Source organism: Aspergillus udagawae (assembly GCF_001078395.1).
Source record: "Aspergillus udagawae IFM 46973 DNA, scaffold_6, whole genome shotgun sequence".
NCBI classification, from domain to species: Eukaryota; Fungi; Ascomycota; class Eurotiomycetes; order Eurotiales; family Aspergillaceae; genus Aspergillus; species Aspergillus udagawae.
In genome coordinates, this window is record NW_025091269.1 from 2,122,966 (window position 1) to 2,136,143 (window position 13,178).

Genomic DNA, 13,178 nt, shown 5'->3' on the forward strand with positions numbered 1-13,178 from the left:
CAGTCATTCATGGATACCAAAAGGCGTTGTCCCGGTTCTTGAGTCTTCCTTTGGACAGTACGTTAGATAGATAGCAATATCTCTGGGATTCTACCACGGTTCATGTCAGTTTCAGATCCAGTAATGGCCATCTAGGCAAGGCCTCTACATAAGCAGCTGTGCCATCTTCCATTCATCTAGAGCATCTAGTTCATTCTCTACATTCAGTACTATAGCAAACCCTCTGTCGAGATCCGATCTGCCCTCCCCCTCGCTCGTGCCATCTTACTTCATATTATGACCTTCTACGGAGAATACTTGGTGGATTATCCTGATTTGACTCCAGGTAATCTTGACATGGGAGGTTGTTAGAAATTTCAAGTATGCGGTGGTGGATGAGGTTTCCGCAGAATATATATATCTGCACACTGTGATAATTCACACCAGGTAGTCTTCCAACTCTAGCTATTCTTCCAAAAAAGTTATAAATAAATAGTCTAAACTAGGTCAAAGCACACATTCTACCAGTGCACGCAGTTCTGTACTTCCATCGTATGCTACATACATAGTACCTTCTTCCAGCGGTCAGATAAAGCTCGCCACGCGCCAACCCTCGCGTCCGCGGACTTTTCGCGTCATCCACCTCAAGGTATCTACCACAGCATAGACTACCCACCACCAATCACCAGCAGCACCTCCACAGAGAACACTCGATGCACTGCTAAACAGTAAGCAAGCAATCGAAAATGCCGACCCGGAAATCCACCTCCGACGCCCCAACCGACACAGACGGCCCCTCGCCGCAACCGCAGACGCAGACCTCCCCAGTCCAGAACGTCCAAGCAACAGAGCAGCAGCTCAAAGCTCGCGCCGAGGGCGTGAGTATAGAGGTAGCCCATATCCCAACCCATATCGAGTCGCTACGACTACAGGAAGATTGACAGGTGTATGCAGGACTATCTCCTCCCCCGATCGCTCACCCTCCGACTAGCGAAAGCGGTCCTGCCCCCCAACACAGCCATCCAGAAGGATGCGGTGCTAGCGATCCAGAAGGCTGCGACGGTGTTTGTGTCGTATCTTGCTTCGCAGTATGTCTTTTCTTTCCCTCTCCCTCCTTCTTGTTCAAAGAGGGTGAAGCGGGGTGTGGGTGGATGCTGACAAGAAGTAGCGCAAACGAGGCGACGCTCAAACGAACGGTTACCCCCGCGGATGTCTTCACCGCGTTGTCCGAGTTGGAGCTTGAGGCGTTCCAGCCTAGGCTTGAGAAGGAGTTGGAGGCGTTTACGGAGATGAAGGCTGGGAAACGGAAGGTGAGGAAGTCTGGGGCGGGGAATAGTGCTGAGGCTGGGGCGGGGCAGCAGGGTGCCCCCCAGGAGGATGACGAGGAGAGCGCGGTGCATGAGGCAAAGAGGGTGAAGCGGGTTGAGGACGTGGGATCGTCTAGTGCTCAGGCTGGGGATGAGGAGGAAGAAGATGAAGATGATACCCAGGAGGAACAGGAGCAGGGGTTGGAGAATGAGGAGGAAATCGAGGAAGATGAGGACGAGGACGAGGATGAGGACGAGGACGAGGATGAGGACGAGGAGGATGAAGATGAGACACAGGAAGAGGACATTGATCGGGTGGAAGATCTGGATCGCGATTCGCGACCGAGGCGGATGATGGATCCTGATGCTGCGGATGAGACAGAGAGCGAAGACGAGTCGGGGCCTGGGACGCAGCTGCAGAGTGGGCTGGGGTTGGGATAGTACAATATTGAGGAACGTTTGCTTAAGACGGAGACATCAGACTACGCAATGAATACTGATTTGATGAGCACCACGTATACAGAGATTGTTGGATGAAATTCGTGTCATTGACACGTACTATTGATTCAGTGGCTCGTCTGAGCTGTCAAGTGAATAGGAGCAAGCATTACCAACGCCGGTGTTAAAGCAACCGCATTATCGCATGCGTCCAATAAGTATCATGATCCCGTAGAGTATACAGCCAGAAATACAAGATAATCCAGCCGCATGACCATCCATCGGCTATTCAGCTTCAATGCAAGACCTGGTGCATTGAATTCAAAGTCATCCCCATACCTAACGCCAAATATGCACATAGTCTATCAGTGGTATCCGCGAACAACATCAGATGAGGATCGGTCGTCCGGTAGTCCTCGCAGTTCAGAAAATAATAGTACAGAAATGTCAAACTCGAACCGGAAATATCACGGACTTGGAGGATTGAGTAGATCCTTCATCCCCTTCGGAACCGATTTGGGAGAAATCGTGTCAGGGCTGCTCCAGAGTCCACCGCACGGAGAAGTGTTTCCTTTACCGACCAGGTTAGGGAAGAGAGGCCCGTTATTGCGCGCCGCACCAGGCGGAAGCGGATGCATCGGTTTCGTATCATCCTTTTCCAGTTTGACGGATTTACCAGTATCGCCAGTCGCAGCCCTCGAGTTTTTGGTGACTTTGCTGAAGGCGGTGATCTTTGCATTGTGCGCCGGGTCGGCTTTCTTGCTGCGCTTCTTGGGCACACTCTTTTTCGGCGCGGCTTTCTTGGGTTCGCCGCTTTTTGCCTTGTTGAGCACATCTTTGAGACTCCGTCCCCGGCTGGCAGGATTGTTGAGAGAGCTACCGTTCGATGGGTGCTTGTGTCGCAATTCTGCTGACTCCTCGTCGTGGCTAGAGGAAGGCGTAAGAATTCCTGTTTGCGTCTTCTGCTTCTTCTTCGGCGTTCGGATGACAATGGATACAGCACCTTGTTCCTTCTTCACCCGCTCGACCTCGGAGGAGTTGCACTCGTCAAACACGTCCTCGGAATCGTCATCCCACCGTTTCAGACGGGCAAGCCGTGCCACTTCTTCACAGTCACCCTTGACCATCAGATCCCAGCAGTCTTCGAATTCCTTGCCGGCAGGCGGCTCGTTGTTGATCCACATGGTGACGCCGTTGCGACGCGTGCGAATGACGGAACAGAGGCTCTTCACCAGACGACGTACGCCGGGGATTTTCAGACTGGTACCGACCACGATCAGGGCGTCTGGTCGTGACCGGATATCTGCATTCATGACCGAGGTAATCGCCTCCTCGTCCGGGTTGTGCTCGTTGTACAACACAATCCGCGGTCGCATCTTGCCAATTCCGTGACTGCGCTGTCCGGTCTCGATGCGAAATTGGTTATTCTTTGAGCACTCGGGGCATTCAGGGGCGTCAGGCCTGTTGAACATTTCCCGGTCGAAATCGAGAAGATGACGGCACTTTTGGCAGACCATTTTGTCGAGGCTCCCGTGCAATTGGATCGTGCGCGGCCAGGGTGCCTTTACGTTCAGAGGGATCTGGGTTGCCAGAGGTGGCATCGATGTCTCAATGCCATCGATATTCTGAGTGTACAGTCGTGTGAGCCGGTTCTCCTGTGCCAGACGAGCGAGCATGTGGTGGAACGCGGTCGGGCAGGTCTTGGCCGCCTCCTCCGACAGCGACCGCACCATATCCTGAAAGGAGGCGGTCAAGGACTCATCCTGGTAGACGGCAGCGTCGAACAGAAGCTTGCCGGAAGCTTTGAGGTTGTGTTTTTTCTGGAGTGTTTTGAAGAGGCCATCAGTAGAGCGAAAGTCAGGAACTATAATCATAGATCAGCCAATTAGCGTGTTTGTTCTTCTCTCATCCACCATGAGGCTGAAGGTATTGCATACTGCCTGCAGACGTGGAGATACCAGCACCCGCGATGACGACAATCTTGCGATGACGACGAAGAGTTTTGACCAATAAATCAACCTGCGCCTGCTGTTCGCCAAAACTGAGCCCTGAATCGCCGGATAGATCGAGCTGTTGCGTGGTGCGCTCTTTGGGGGTGGCTACGCGACGCTTCTTTCTGGCGGGGGAGTGGCCGTCTTGGCCGCGTGCGGCGCTAGACGACTCGCCCGCGTCTTGAGATGGAGGCGGCGAGGGAATGAAGCTCGGAGGGGATTGAGGGGATGCTGGCGGAGAGCTCAGCTCTGAAAGCTCTGAAAGATCGGAATCATCCATGAATTTAGGATTCCACCTCTCGTTTGAAATTGCGGATGTCTGAGAGGAAGAGGTAGATGATGAGGTGGTTAAGGAGGAAGGGGTGGTTGTTGAAGAGGGCTGAGACGGCGCCATGGAGAGCTGTGATGATCACGTATTTCTTGAGGAAAATACGTGGAAGAGAGGAAGAAAAGGTGATAGGAAGAAAGAGGAGCTTTTCACAGGGAAAAGCTAGAAGTTGCCCTGAGATACGATCATGGGAAAGATGGAACACGTAATTGAGGTAAAGCAATTCGGAGAAAAATCAGAACCTCGCCTCAGATGAGTCGAACCAGCTTTGGCTGGGAATTAAGAGTAATTGACGGAGAGAAATTCAGGGAGAAAAGTTGGCCGAGGGATTAATATAGACGGGAAATAGAAAGAGTAGGCAAGAATGAGGAAGCAGGGGAGCGTGAATAACCACAACCTAAGCCATAGGGGAAAGTGGTTGTCGTGGTGGAAGAAAAGGATTGTTGCTTGAGCAGAGTCTGTCTGTCTGTCTGGCCTCTCGCTTGGTGCCGATGGTTGTGTTTATTTTGACTGACCCACGGGGGAGAGACGACGGGAAGAAGCACCGCCGGAGGTTAGTCAAATAATGGATCAGACGTGATGAGATTAGACGTGGTGGAAAGGAATCATGGACCAAGACTTGGAATCGCCGTTAGGGTTGACGAGGGTCGAAGAGCAACAGGTGGTATGTCAGGAGGAATGTTGCTGTTGATTGTTGGCGATGTGAAGGGTTGGTAGTAATAGCAATATATAAGGTATCATCGGACGGCAATGGAGGTCGTCATTGTTCTTCGTAGTAGCGGTTAAGGGTTCTTTGGCAAGGGAAAGGGACGGGTCTTGTGGCTATGACGGAGCGAAGGGTATCAACAAGACTACAACATAGGGGACTTGGTCTACTGAATTTTTGACGGACATCAAATAGAGCCATCTGAAAGCTTGCTGCATTAGATGACATCAATTGAGAGCCATGTCCATCCATTCACTCCTGGCTGGATTCACATCCACTTTATGATGAGATGATTCTTGTGGCATTGATGCATTATTGTTATGATTATTGCAGAGTTTTAGGCTGGTTGTTCCCGTCCTTGATTGCTGCAGTTTCATTGGTCAACCTTATAAAATACCTGGGGCCACCCGTTTGAGGGCTCAAGACATATATCAGGTCAGGTTGGAAGGCTTCAATAGCACCTAGGTACATATCAACAGAACTTTGTACGTCTCCGTTGCAGGAATACTGAGTTCCTTGTGTCTTTCAATCAGCGACTGTAGAGACTATCCACCAAGCTCCAGCATTGTAGACAGCCTCTTATAAGACGGTGCAGTGGATGTTTCCACCTCATATCGCAGGATGTGTCATGTTCAGAGTATTTGAATGGGCACTATTAACTTGAATACACGTAGTCCGACACATGGAATATGTAGATCAATGCGAGGATGCTTTCCTCGCCGACGTTACCCAAGGGGTTTGTTGTATTCGTTGATATAGAGTCGGAAGCGCCAATCACGGCAGGTTGAGCGGTTGGCCGGGAGATTGGCCCACATGACATCACATGACGGATGACTGATCAGCTTGAATACTGAAATAATGTGGAGAACGAACTGTGATGATGGTACTGATAGAAGAAGCGTGAGACAAAGGCATAGTGATAAGGTGAAAAATCATTATCATGGCAAAGAACTCATTGATATGACATTGTTGAATTTTTCCTGATTAGGTAGAATTCTTGGTCGTTCCGTGCAGTTGATCGTCTGGACTTCGCGCACGTTGGAACGGGTTCTCCAGTTTCGCAGGCCATCGCTTTTAATGCTCGGGGGATAATGATGGTGCTGGTACTTCTCTGAAACTGTACCTTGCCATCGACACTGTCGTAAATCAAGACACATTGCCTATTCAAAATGCCCTTGATCATGGAAGACGGCATCAATGTTGACGATTTGTTTGGAGAGCCCGGCTCCCTCGAGCTGGGCTTGTCCCCTTCTACTGCCTCTCCAAGAGGTCTTGCACAACGATTAGATGAAATGAGACTGATAGGTTGCTGTCAGTAAGTATCATGATTTAAGCTTGCGAGTTTACAAGCATGGTACCAAATCTAACGTTACATCAGAAAAATTGCATGGTCGAAACTCGGATGTATTGCATACATCTCCCAGGACGGTCTGAGAGTCAATGTCCGGCACCTCCAGTGTCGGCCCTCAGATGGAAAATGGGTCCTCAGTGACGAAACCCCCCTGCTGCCAGTCACCGATGCTCATGGAGGACACACCTTGGTCCATCTGTGCTGGAATGAGCCGGGGGCCGAACTGGCGGTGGCAGATTCTTCAGGACGGGTATCCATCTACTCAATTTCAATTGCACTCAATAGTATTGCTGGTCATCGTCAAGCAGCTTTTGATCCCGATGATGACGGTGCTCAAATAGTGGGTATGATGTGGTTGAACACCCAACGCACGGTGCGTATTCGTCGATCTGGAGATCTTCCTGGACCCTTGGCTCACTGTCAGTACAGGTACATTCCTTCTACCAAGCGGCAAAAGTGCAGGGACGCTGGGCTTATTCGCCATTTCGTCGTCGTCCAATTGGCCCATTCCATCCAGTGAATAAGGCAGGTCTGGTCTGCGTGACCAGGTCTGGAATCATTCGACTGTTGTATCAGAATCCCGACAGCAGATGGGCAGAGATCTCTGCAGAACTCAAAAATACAGGCTACTCAGACCGACTCCTGACCCACGCGGCCTTGGTATCTACGCAGGGCGGCATCCTCGTTGCCACACACTCAGCATGCCAGAAGATCTGTCTTTATCGCGTTCACATCGCCTGGACCCCGACTCAATACGACCCTGGCCAGCAAAAACCGCCAGCCCCTTGGCCTGTCCCTTCCTTCCGCTTCCTCCATTGCAAAGTCGAACCTCAGTGCGACGTACCAGGCACGAACCGCAATGCGGGAGATAATGCACAGGGCTTGCCCTCCTTTACCAACTCTCTTTACTCTCTTACCGGCTTGGATATTGTGCTTCCAGCCCTCGATAACCCAGCGGGCTCAACGGCAAATCCTTGGGTGGTTGCCGTCTATTCAGCTCCTCTCCACGTCACGCAGGATCATCCTCAGCAACAAGGCCCTGCAAGCGTCATTGTACGGTGGCAATTGGACACCAGTCCTTTGACTCTTCACCCGAAATTTGATGACGTCCCTTCGAAGAAAAACAATGCTCAGATCAAGGTGAGCACTTTGACTGTGAAGGTCGTTTGTATCCCTGTTAACAATTGAGGTAGCCGAAATTGGAGCTGCGACGGTTGGATGATGTGTATTCTGATAAGTACGCCATCTCGATAGACCAGATCGAGTATGGCAATGTTCTCGCTATCACATACGATGACGGCTCTGTCGTCTTCTATGATCCCAAGACCATGGCTGTGTTCAACGGTGTTGACGATGCGAACACCGTAACCAGCTTGGCTCAGGCGGGCTTTCACTACCCCTTAGAGCCTTCAGGTCAGTAATATTCCGGCTCCATTGCCTCGGCCACGCTAATTCATGGGTACGCAGCAGGTCTTCATATGAGCTTCTCACCAAACGCTTGTGCTGCTGTAATGCTTGACGGAGAGGGACAAACACACCTAAGGCTCACGGAGCACTCTTACGGGGCTGAGGGCGGACTTCATGACGAGAGTACGTACCTTGACTGCAGGGTCATGAATTGGCGCATTTGCTGATACCACACTAGACAAATATTCGGCTGCTATTGCAGCGCTGACTCTAGCCTTTTGTCGTGGATGTGGAAGCGACGTGAATACAGACGACATTCTGTTGATTCTTGTACGCCAACTGACACCCGGTTAGTTCACATCCTTTGATTTTTGCAATGATCCGTTCCGCTAACAAATGTACAGAGGCACAAGCCACCTTCATCAACGAAGCGTACCGCGCTTTGCCTATAAACTGCAACTTTACAGTAGAGCAGGATAAACTTATGAACCATCCTTACATTCCGCGCTGCCTAAGTATTCAAGCTGCTTTGGGATTCAAGAACAAATATACCCCACGGAACTTCGCATCCTCTATACCTTGGGCCGTCCTCCAGCTTCGCCATGCGTCGGTGCTATATGCGTTCTTCTTTCAGTACAACAAAGGCGGTGCCACAGAGCCGCATGACCCTGGTGAGATTATCTACGTTGGTTGATTACGAAGCTGGTGCTAACCGTACTCTGTCTGCATAGATGTTTTGCGTATGGTCCTCGGAAACACCAAATGGGCCCTTGACTTTTCATACTACGTGCTTAACGACCTATTCGATCTTGCAGATGACTTTGAAAGCCTATCCGGCGACCAGGAGGCATTTACACAAAAGTGTTCGTGGTGCCTCGCCTCTACATACGTAATCAACCATGCTAACCTCCGTTCCCGGCAGTAAAATCCACAAGCTCCCTCCCTCTCATCATCCTCCTTTCAAGCATGTCTCGCGCATTCCTGCGGTTCATCTGCCGGGGCTTGCGCGGGATCTACGCAGGCTACGCGACCGCAGCGCCTCTAAGCGGCGATGCCCGCGTCTACTACGCGGAGATCTACCAATTGCTGGAATCCGCACCGATCCGAATCGACGCATACGAAAAGTTCCTCGCTGGCGTGGACTCGGCCGTGCGCCACGCCTATCACGGCGCCGGGTTCGGCGACGCCGAGCGCCCAGGCCCCGAGAAGGAACTCCTGGTGAACGCCCGTGTGCCTCCCGTGCTGGTGCCGGCGGTGTCCACCATCCTCCGACAGACGGTCCCCGCGCTCAAAACGGAGATCGACCGCATCACGATCTACATGGGTGACTACAGCTGGCTGGGCCTGTCCAACGACCGCCGCACTGAGATGTACCGACGGAACCGGGAAGTGGACATCATCAAGAAGATCCCCTGTAGGCCTGTGGCATCTGCTCTTGCCGAGGCCAGCGCAGGCGCAGACGCAAATGCAAACCAGAGCGGGAAACCCAGCACGCAGGTGCAGCAGCGTCGGCGGCGGTGCGTCCGCTGCTGCGAGGTCTCTAGCGACACGCATCCGCCGCGGTCGCTGCTTTCCTTCCGCATGATTGCCAAGCTGGGTCTCTTGAGAGCTTGTGTCTGCGGGGGCATGTGGACTCTGGAGCCGAGTGTCTTTAGCTCTGCACAGTCGTCGGGTGCGCCGGTCGGTCAGGCGACGGGACGTACGCCCGCTCTGGTGGCTGCTGGATTAACTGGTTCAAGTTAGTATATATAATTACGATGAGTCTAATGAACATGTTCGAGTTGACTGAGTGTTCCTCTTCATGTCGAGTAAACGGAAGGTACCAATGACAAAGGTGGTTGTCAGAAAACCTCTACTCCGTAGTGTTGAAATATCTAAGCATATCCCGACCCTGGATTGACCCGAGCTGGCTCCTCAATGTCTCCAACGAGGCAGTCTAGACCGAGACCCTAAATCCGTAGCAACAAACATTCAAAAAGGTAAAAATCGCAATTGTCATGTCATGTCAAGTAAAGCCTTCATGTATTATTGACCTGCATCTCATATCTCTAAGATACAAAATCAACCTTTTAAAAGATTTTTGCAGAAACCCGAAGCCCCCGCACGCACGCAAGGTTTCAAGGTCGAACTCGTCATCTTTTATAACGACCTTCCCGTAACTCCATTTCAGATCCAGAAACGACGTTGGTCTTCATTTAGGCCTGTGGGAAATTCCTCGTTAGTCACTCCGCTGGCTTGAACTGAATATACCGCATGATTGCGAGGGTTTCTGGCCGCATGGATATGAGGCGGGAGCACATGGCGATGGTCATACCTTGACGGCGTACTTCCGCTGGGGGAAGTGGATCTCCTTCTTGCGCTGCTTCTCCGTCTTGAGGGTGGCCTCGTGCTTGGTGAGTCTGCGGCGGAGGGCACGGGTGAGGCGGGGTCTGAGGTCAAGAGGAGTGTACTTCTTGTTCTTGTAGAACAGACGAAGCTGGGCGCGCTGGTTGGCGTTGATGACGGTGAGAACGCGAGCGATCGACTTGCGAACGTCGTGGCTGTAGAACCGCAGCAAATCAGTATTCCTGTCCCCAAAACATCTCATGTATATTGCGCAATCTGCGATTCTGGTAGGCCCCGATTCTTCCCAGTCTGTCGTTTCCGTTGTGCCTCCGATAAATTCCCATGCCACATTTGGGGGACTTTTTTTTTTATTTTTTCGAGGTAGAATTGCAGATGTCAAAAGGAAGGGTTTCGAGTTCAAACGCACATTCTCTGAGTCTTCGACGAGGCACCGGCAGTGATCTTCTGGACACGGAGCTGGGAGAGCTCGGTCTTCAACTCCTCGAGCTGCTTGGAAAGGTCTTCCTTGCTCTTTCCCCAGAGCTGACCAGCCTTGACCTTGGATGTCGACTAACATTCATCAGCATAACGAACCCCCAACGACTTCCAAAAAAGCCCGAATTCAAAAATTGCGCATTCAACATACCATGGTGGGCGGCTTCGTGTCGTGTCGTACGGGTATTGTCGACAGTGAGGATTGAAGATGGACCGGGTCAATTTGGGATGTTCGTTGTGGGACTAGGGTTTTTTTCTGTGTTGGTGCGGTCACGCTGCGGCTGGGCTAAGCGGGCACGTGACTGTGGCTGATTGCTGGGTGACGCCGCCCCCGGAGGAACCCCCCAACCGGCTGAGAGGTAGGCCGGGAGGATCATCGTCGAATGATGGCATTGTTCTTGGTCTCTGTGGAAGTGTTATTAATGACTGCCTGGACGGCCGGATGACCCGTCGCTGCACCTAGTACTGTGATCCAACGTTTTATTGCTCTCATTTCTGCGGCGCGGGTTTACTACTACCATCACTTTGTACAGAGCTTCTGACCCGACCCCGAACCAGACTATGGCAACTTCGACTGGGACCGGATGGGCTCAGCTTCGGCAGCAAGCCCGTTCGCTTGAGACTCAGGTACTAAATCTGAAGCTACTTTATTAGAACGATTTTAGTCGCGGTTCAAAATGCTGATCGTATTGTCTCTAGACCGAGAGTCTGTTTCACACCTACGCACAGTATGCATCGATGGCGAAGCTGCCTCCGAAACCCTCAGAAGAAGAACAACGGATTGAATCGCAACTGAAGGATCTTCTTGAACGGGTGTGTACTCTGAGGTCCTAAACTCCGGCCCAACGGACATGTATGCTGACACGGTCCCAATCACAGCGTGAAGCCCTCATCTCCCAGCTCTCCCGTCTCCTCGACTCCGAAGCCACTCTTACCGCATCCGCCCTGAAACAGAGCAACCTGGCCCGCAATCGCGAAGTGCTCCAGGATCATCGCCGTGAACTGCAGCGCCTGAACGCCGCAATTGCAGAGTCCCGCGACCGAGCCAATCTTTTGTCCAATGTTCGGTCCGACATTGATGCCTACCGCAATTCAAACCCCGCCGCGGCCGAGGCAGACTACATGCTCGAGGAGCGGGGGCGTATAGACGAAAGTCATAATATGATAGATGGCGTTCTAAGCCAGGCGTATGCGATCAACGAGAATTTCGGGCTACAACGTGAAACCCTGGCCAGCATCAATCGCCGTATCGTCGGTGCTGCCAATAAGGTACCCGGAATGAATGCTTTGATTGGTAAGATCGGTACGAAGAGGAGACGTGACGCAATCATCTTGGGAGCTTTCATCGGGTTTTGTTTCTTGATGGTTTTCTTCTTCCGATGAGGTGCTAGTGCTCCGTATATGCCGATTTTCCTGTGTTCTAATTCCTTACTCAGCCTTGATTCTTCATCGGATATCGCACGGCGTTTGGGGGGTTTTCATGTACTTTTGTTCTGCATGCAAGCACTAATCACAATGGCCATGGCGTTTCTGGTTGTCTATTTCACATATATTTACATGTACATACACTGGACAGACTGCTATAGCTCCAGGGCTCACCGCATGACCACTCTAGGCTTCAGACTTGCGGACTCACTTTGGTTTCTTCCCGCCCACTCTTCAGCCGGTAGCTCCGACTCGAGACTGATTCTTCTCTCCTGGATTAATTTGCGAACACCGTTGTTCAATCCCTCCAGCTCTCCTTCCTCTGCCGGCCCGCTACCCGCCCATCGGATGCGACAGTTCTCGTCCAGCAGATAGACATAACCAACCTTACTGTTCATCATTCCGATTGCTTCTTTCAACCCATCCGTAAGACCTTTGCGCACAAGGAAATAACGTTCATGCTGCTCCTTGGGCAGATTGGCCCGCATCCGCCACATGAAAGTCCGAACAAGCCAAGCCTTCATCGCATTCTCTTCCAGGTTGATATCGACCTTCTGAACAAGCTCGCTTCCGCTCTTCATCGCCTCCCATAGACCAGGGTTCTGCTTTGGGCCCGTAAATGTCGCAACCTGCGACTCTGCCCAGACGCTTGAGAAGACATTGACGACGGACACTTTGCCGCGGAGTATCGAGGTGGTGTTTTGCGGTTGTTTCGGCGACGCAAGAGTGATACCGTACATGTTAGGGAAGTAGAGGGCTTTGTCTCGTTTGAACAATCGCGGGTTCGATTTGAAGGTTTTACCCTCGTGGTAGCGCATGTTGGACCATTCTCTGAAGTATGGTTTCGCGACTTGTCTTGTTCTGTTGATAGCGGCGTGATTAGTATGCTACACATGATAAGCGGTGGACGGAGCTTCATACAATTCCTTGCGCCTCTCTATATGTTTATCGTAATTGACGAAATCATCCCGTCGTTGTTGCAGTGATCGTTCGTCGAGGCCAGTATTTTGTCCTTCTTGAGGCGGAATCACTGTGCCGATGGGACGGTCGAGGGCCGGAGGGACAAAGTCCGCATCGCCAGGCTGAGGTGCTGATGGGGAATCATTCTGTTGGAACTGAATCTTGTCGGTTGTGGTTGGCCTGCTTGCTGTGGCAGGCTTCACGTTGTCGCCGCTCTTGCTTTTGCTAGTGGCATAGTAGCGCAGTGATGGCTGCAGTTTGCTGACATTGCGGAGTTGACAGCTGAGGCAGCGGCCACCTTGTAATAGAGATGCGTCTGCGAGTGATGATAGACGCAATGATGACTTCCACATGCTGATAGAAGCCGAATTGGTTGAATGAGTGGTAAATGAAAGATCGGTTACACTGGCTAAGGTAATCTCAAGCTCGCCGGATCGCCAACCAGCTGTCTGACAAAGAGAGTAAT

General features: G+C 51.6%; 6 protein-coding genes across 6 annotated transcripts; 3 read left to right on the top strand and 3 right to left on the bottom strand.

Annotated features, from left to right (window-relative positions):
- Window positions 1-725: 725 nt before the first annotated feature.
- Window positions 726-1,727, top strand: cbfA (putative CBF/NF-Y family transcription factor; the record flags this gene model as incomplete). The annotated part of the gene is made up of 3 exons (XM_043293376.1): window positions 726-857; window positions 934-1,067; window positions 1,148-1,727. 3 exons carry the CDS (start codon window positions 726-728, stop codon window positions 1,725-1,727), a joined length of 846 nt encoding a protein of 281 aa, XP_043149311.1.
- A 464-nt stretch (window positions 1,728-2,191) lies between these two features.
- Aud_008502 (putative SIR2 family histone deacetylase (Hst4)) lies at window positions 2,192-4,109 on the bottom strand (the record flags this gene model as incomplete). The annotated part of the gene is made up of 2 exons (XM_043293377.1): window positions 2,192-3,588; window positions 3,662-4,109. The coding sequence occupies 2 exons, from the start codon at window positions 4,107-4,109 to the stop codon at window positions 2,192-2,194; spliced, it is 1,845 nt and encodes a 614-aa protein (XP_043149312.1).
- A 1,809-nt stretch (window positions 4,110-5,918) lies between these two features.
- On the top strand, window positions 5,919-9,250 carry Aud_008503 (mediator of RNA polymerase II transcription subunit 16; the record flags this gene model as incomplete). Its single annotated transcript, XM_043293378.1, has 9 exons — window positions 5,919-6,064; window positions 6,128-6,473; window positions 6,530-7,240; window positions 7,294-7,513; window positions 7,571-7,690; window positions 7,746-7,856; window positions 7,912-8,178; window positions 8,239-8,370; window positions 8,430-9,250. 9 exons carry the CDS (start codon window positions 5,919-5,921, stop codon window positions 9,248-9,250), a joined length of 2,874 nt encoding a protein of 957 aa, XP_043149313.1.
- Window positions 9,251-9,815: 565 nt separating this feature from the next.
- Aud_008504 (60S ribosomal protein uL29) lies at window positions 9,816-10,481 on the bottom strand (the record flags this gene model as incomplete). Its single annotated transcript, XM_043293379.1, has 3 exons — window positions 9,816-10,047; window positions 10,260-10,402; window positions 10,479-10,481. The coding sequence occupies 3 exons, from the start codon at window positions 10,479-10,481 to the stop codon at window positions 9,816-9,818; spliced, it is 378 nt and encodes a 125-aa protein (XP_043149314.1).
- A 407-nt stretch (window positions 10,482-10,888) lies between these two features.
- On the top strand, window positions 10,889-11,710 carry Aud_008505 (putative vesicle transport v-SNARE protein Gos1; the record flags this gene model as incomplete). The annotated part of the gene is made up of 3 exons (XM_043293380.1): window positions 10,889-10,954; window positions 11,027-11,140; window positions 11,207-11,710. The coding sequence occupies 3 exons, from the start codon at window positions 10,889-10,891 to the stop codon at window positions 11,708-11,710; spliced, it is 684 nt and encodes a 227-aa protein (XP_043149315.1).
- Window positions 11,711-11,922: 212 nt separating this feature from the next.
- Aud_008506 (mitochondrial ATPase complex subunit ATP10) lies at window positions 11,923-13,065 on the bottom strand (the record flags this gene model as incomplete). Its single annotated transcript, XM_043293381.1, has 2 exons — window positions 11,923-12,613; window positions 12,674-13,065. The coding sequence occupies 2 exons, from the start codon at window positions 13,063-13,065 to the stop codon at window positions 11,923-11,925; spliced, it is 1,083 nt and encodes a 360-aa protein (XP_043149316.1).
- Between the last annotated feature and the right edge of the window lie 113 nt (window positions 13,066-13,178).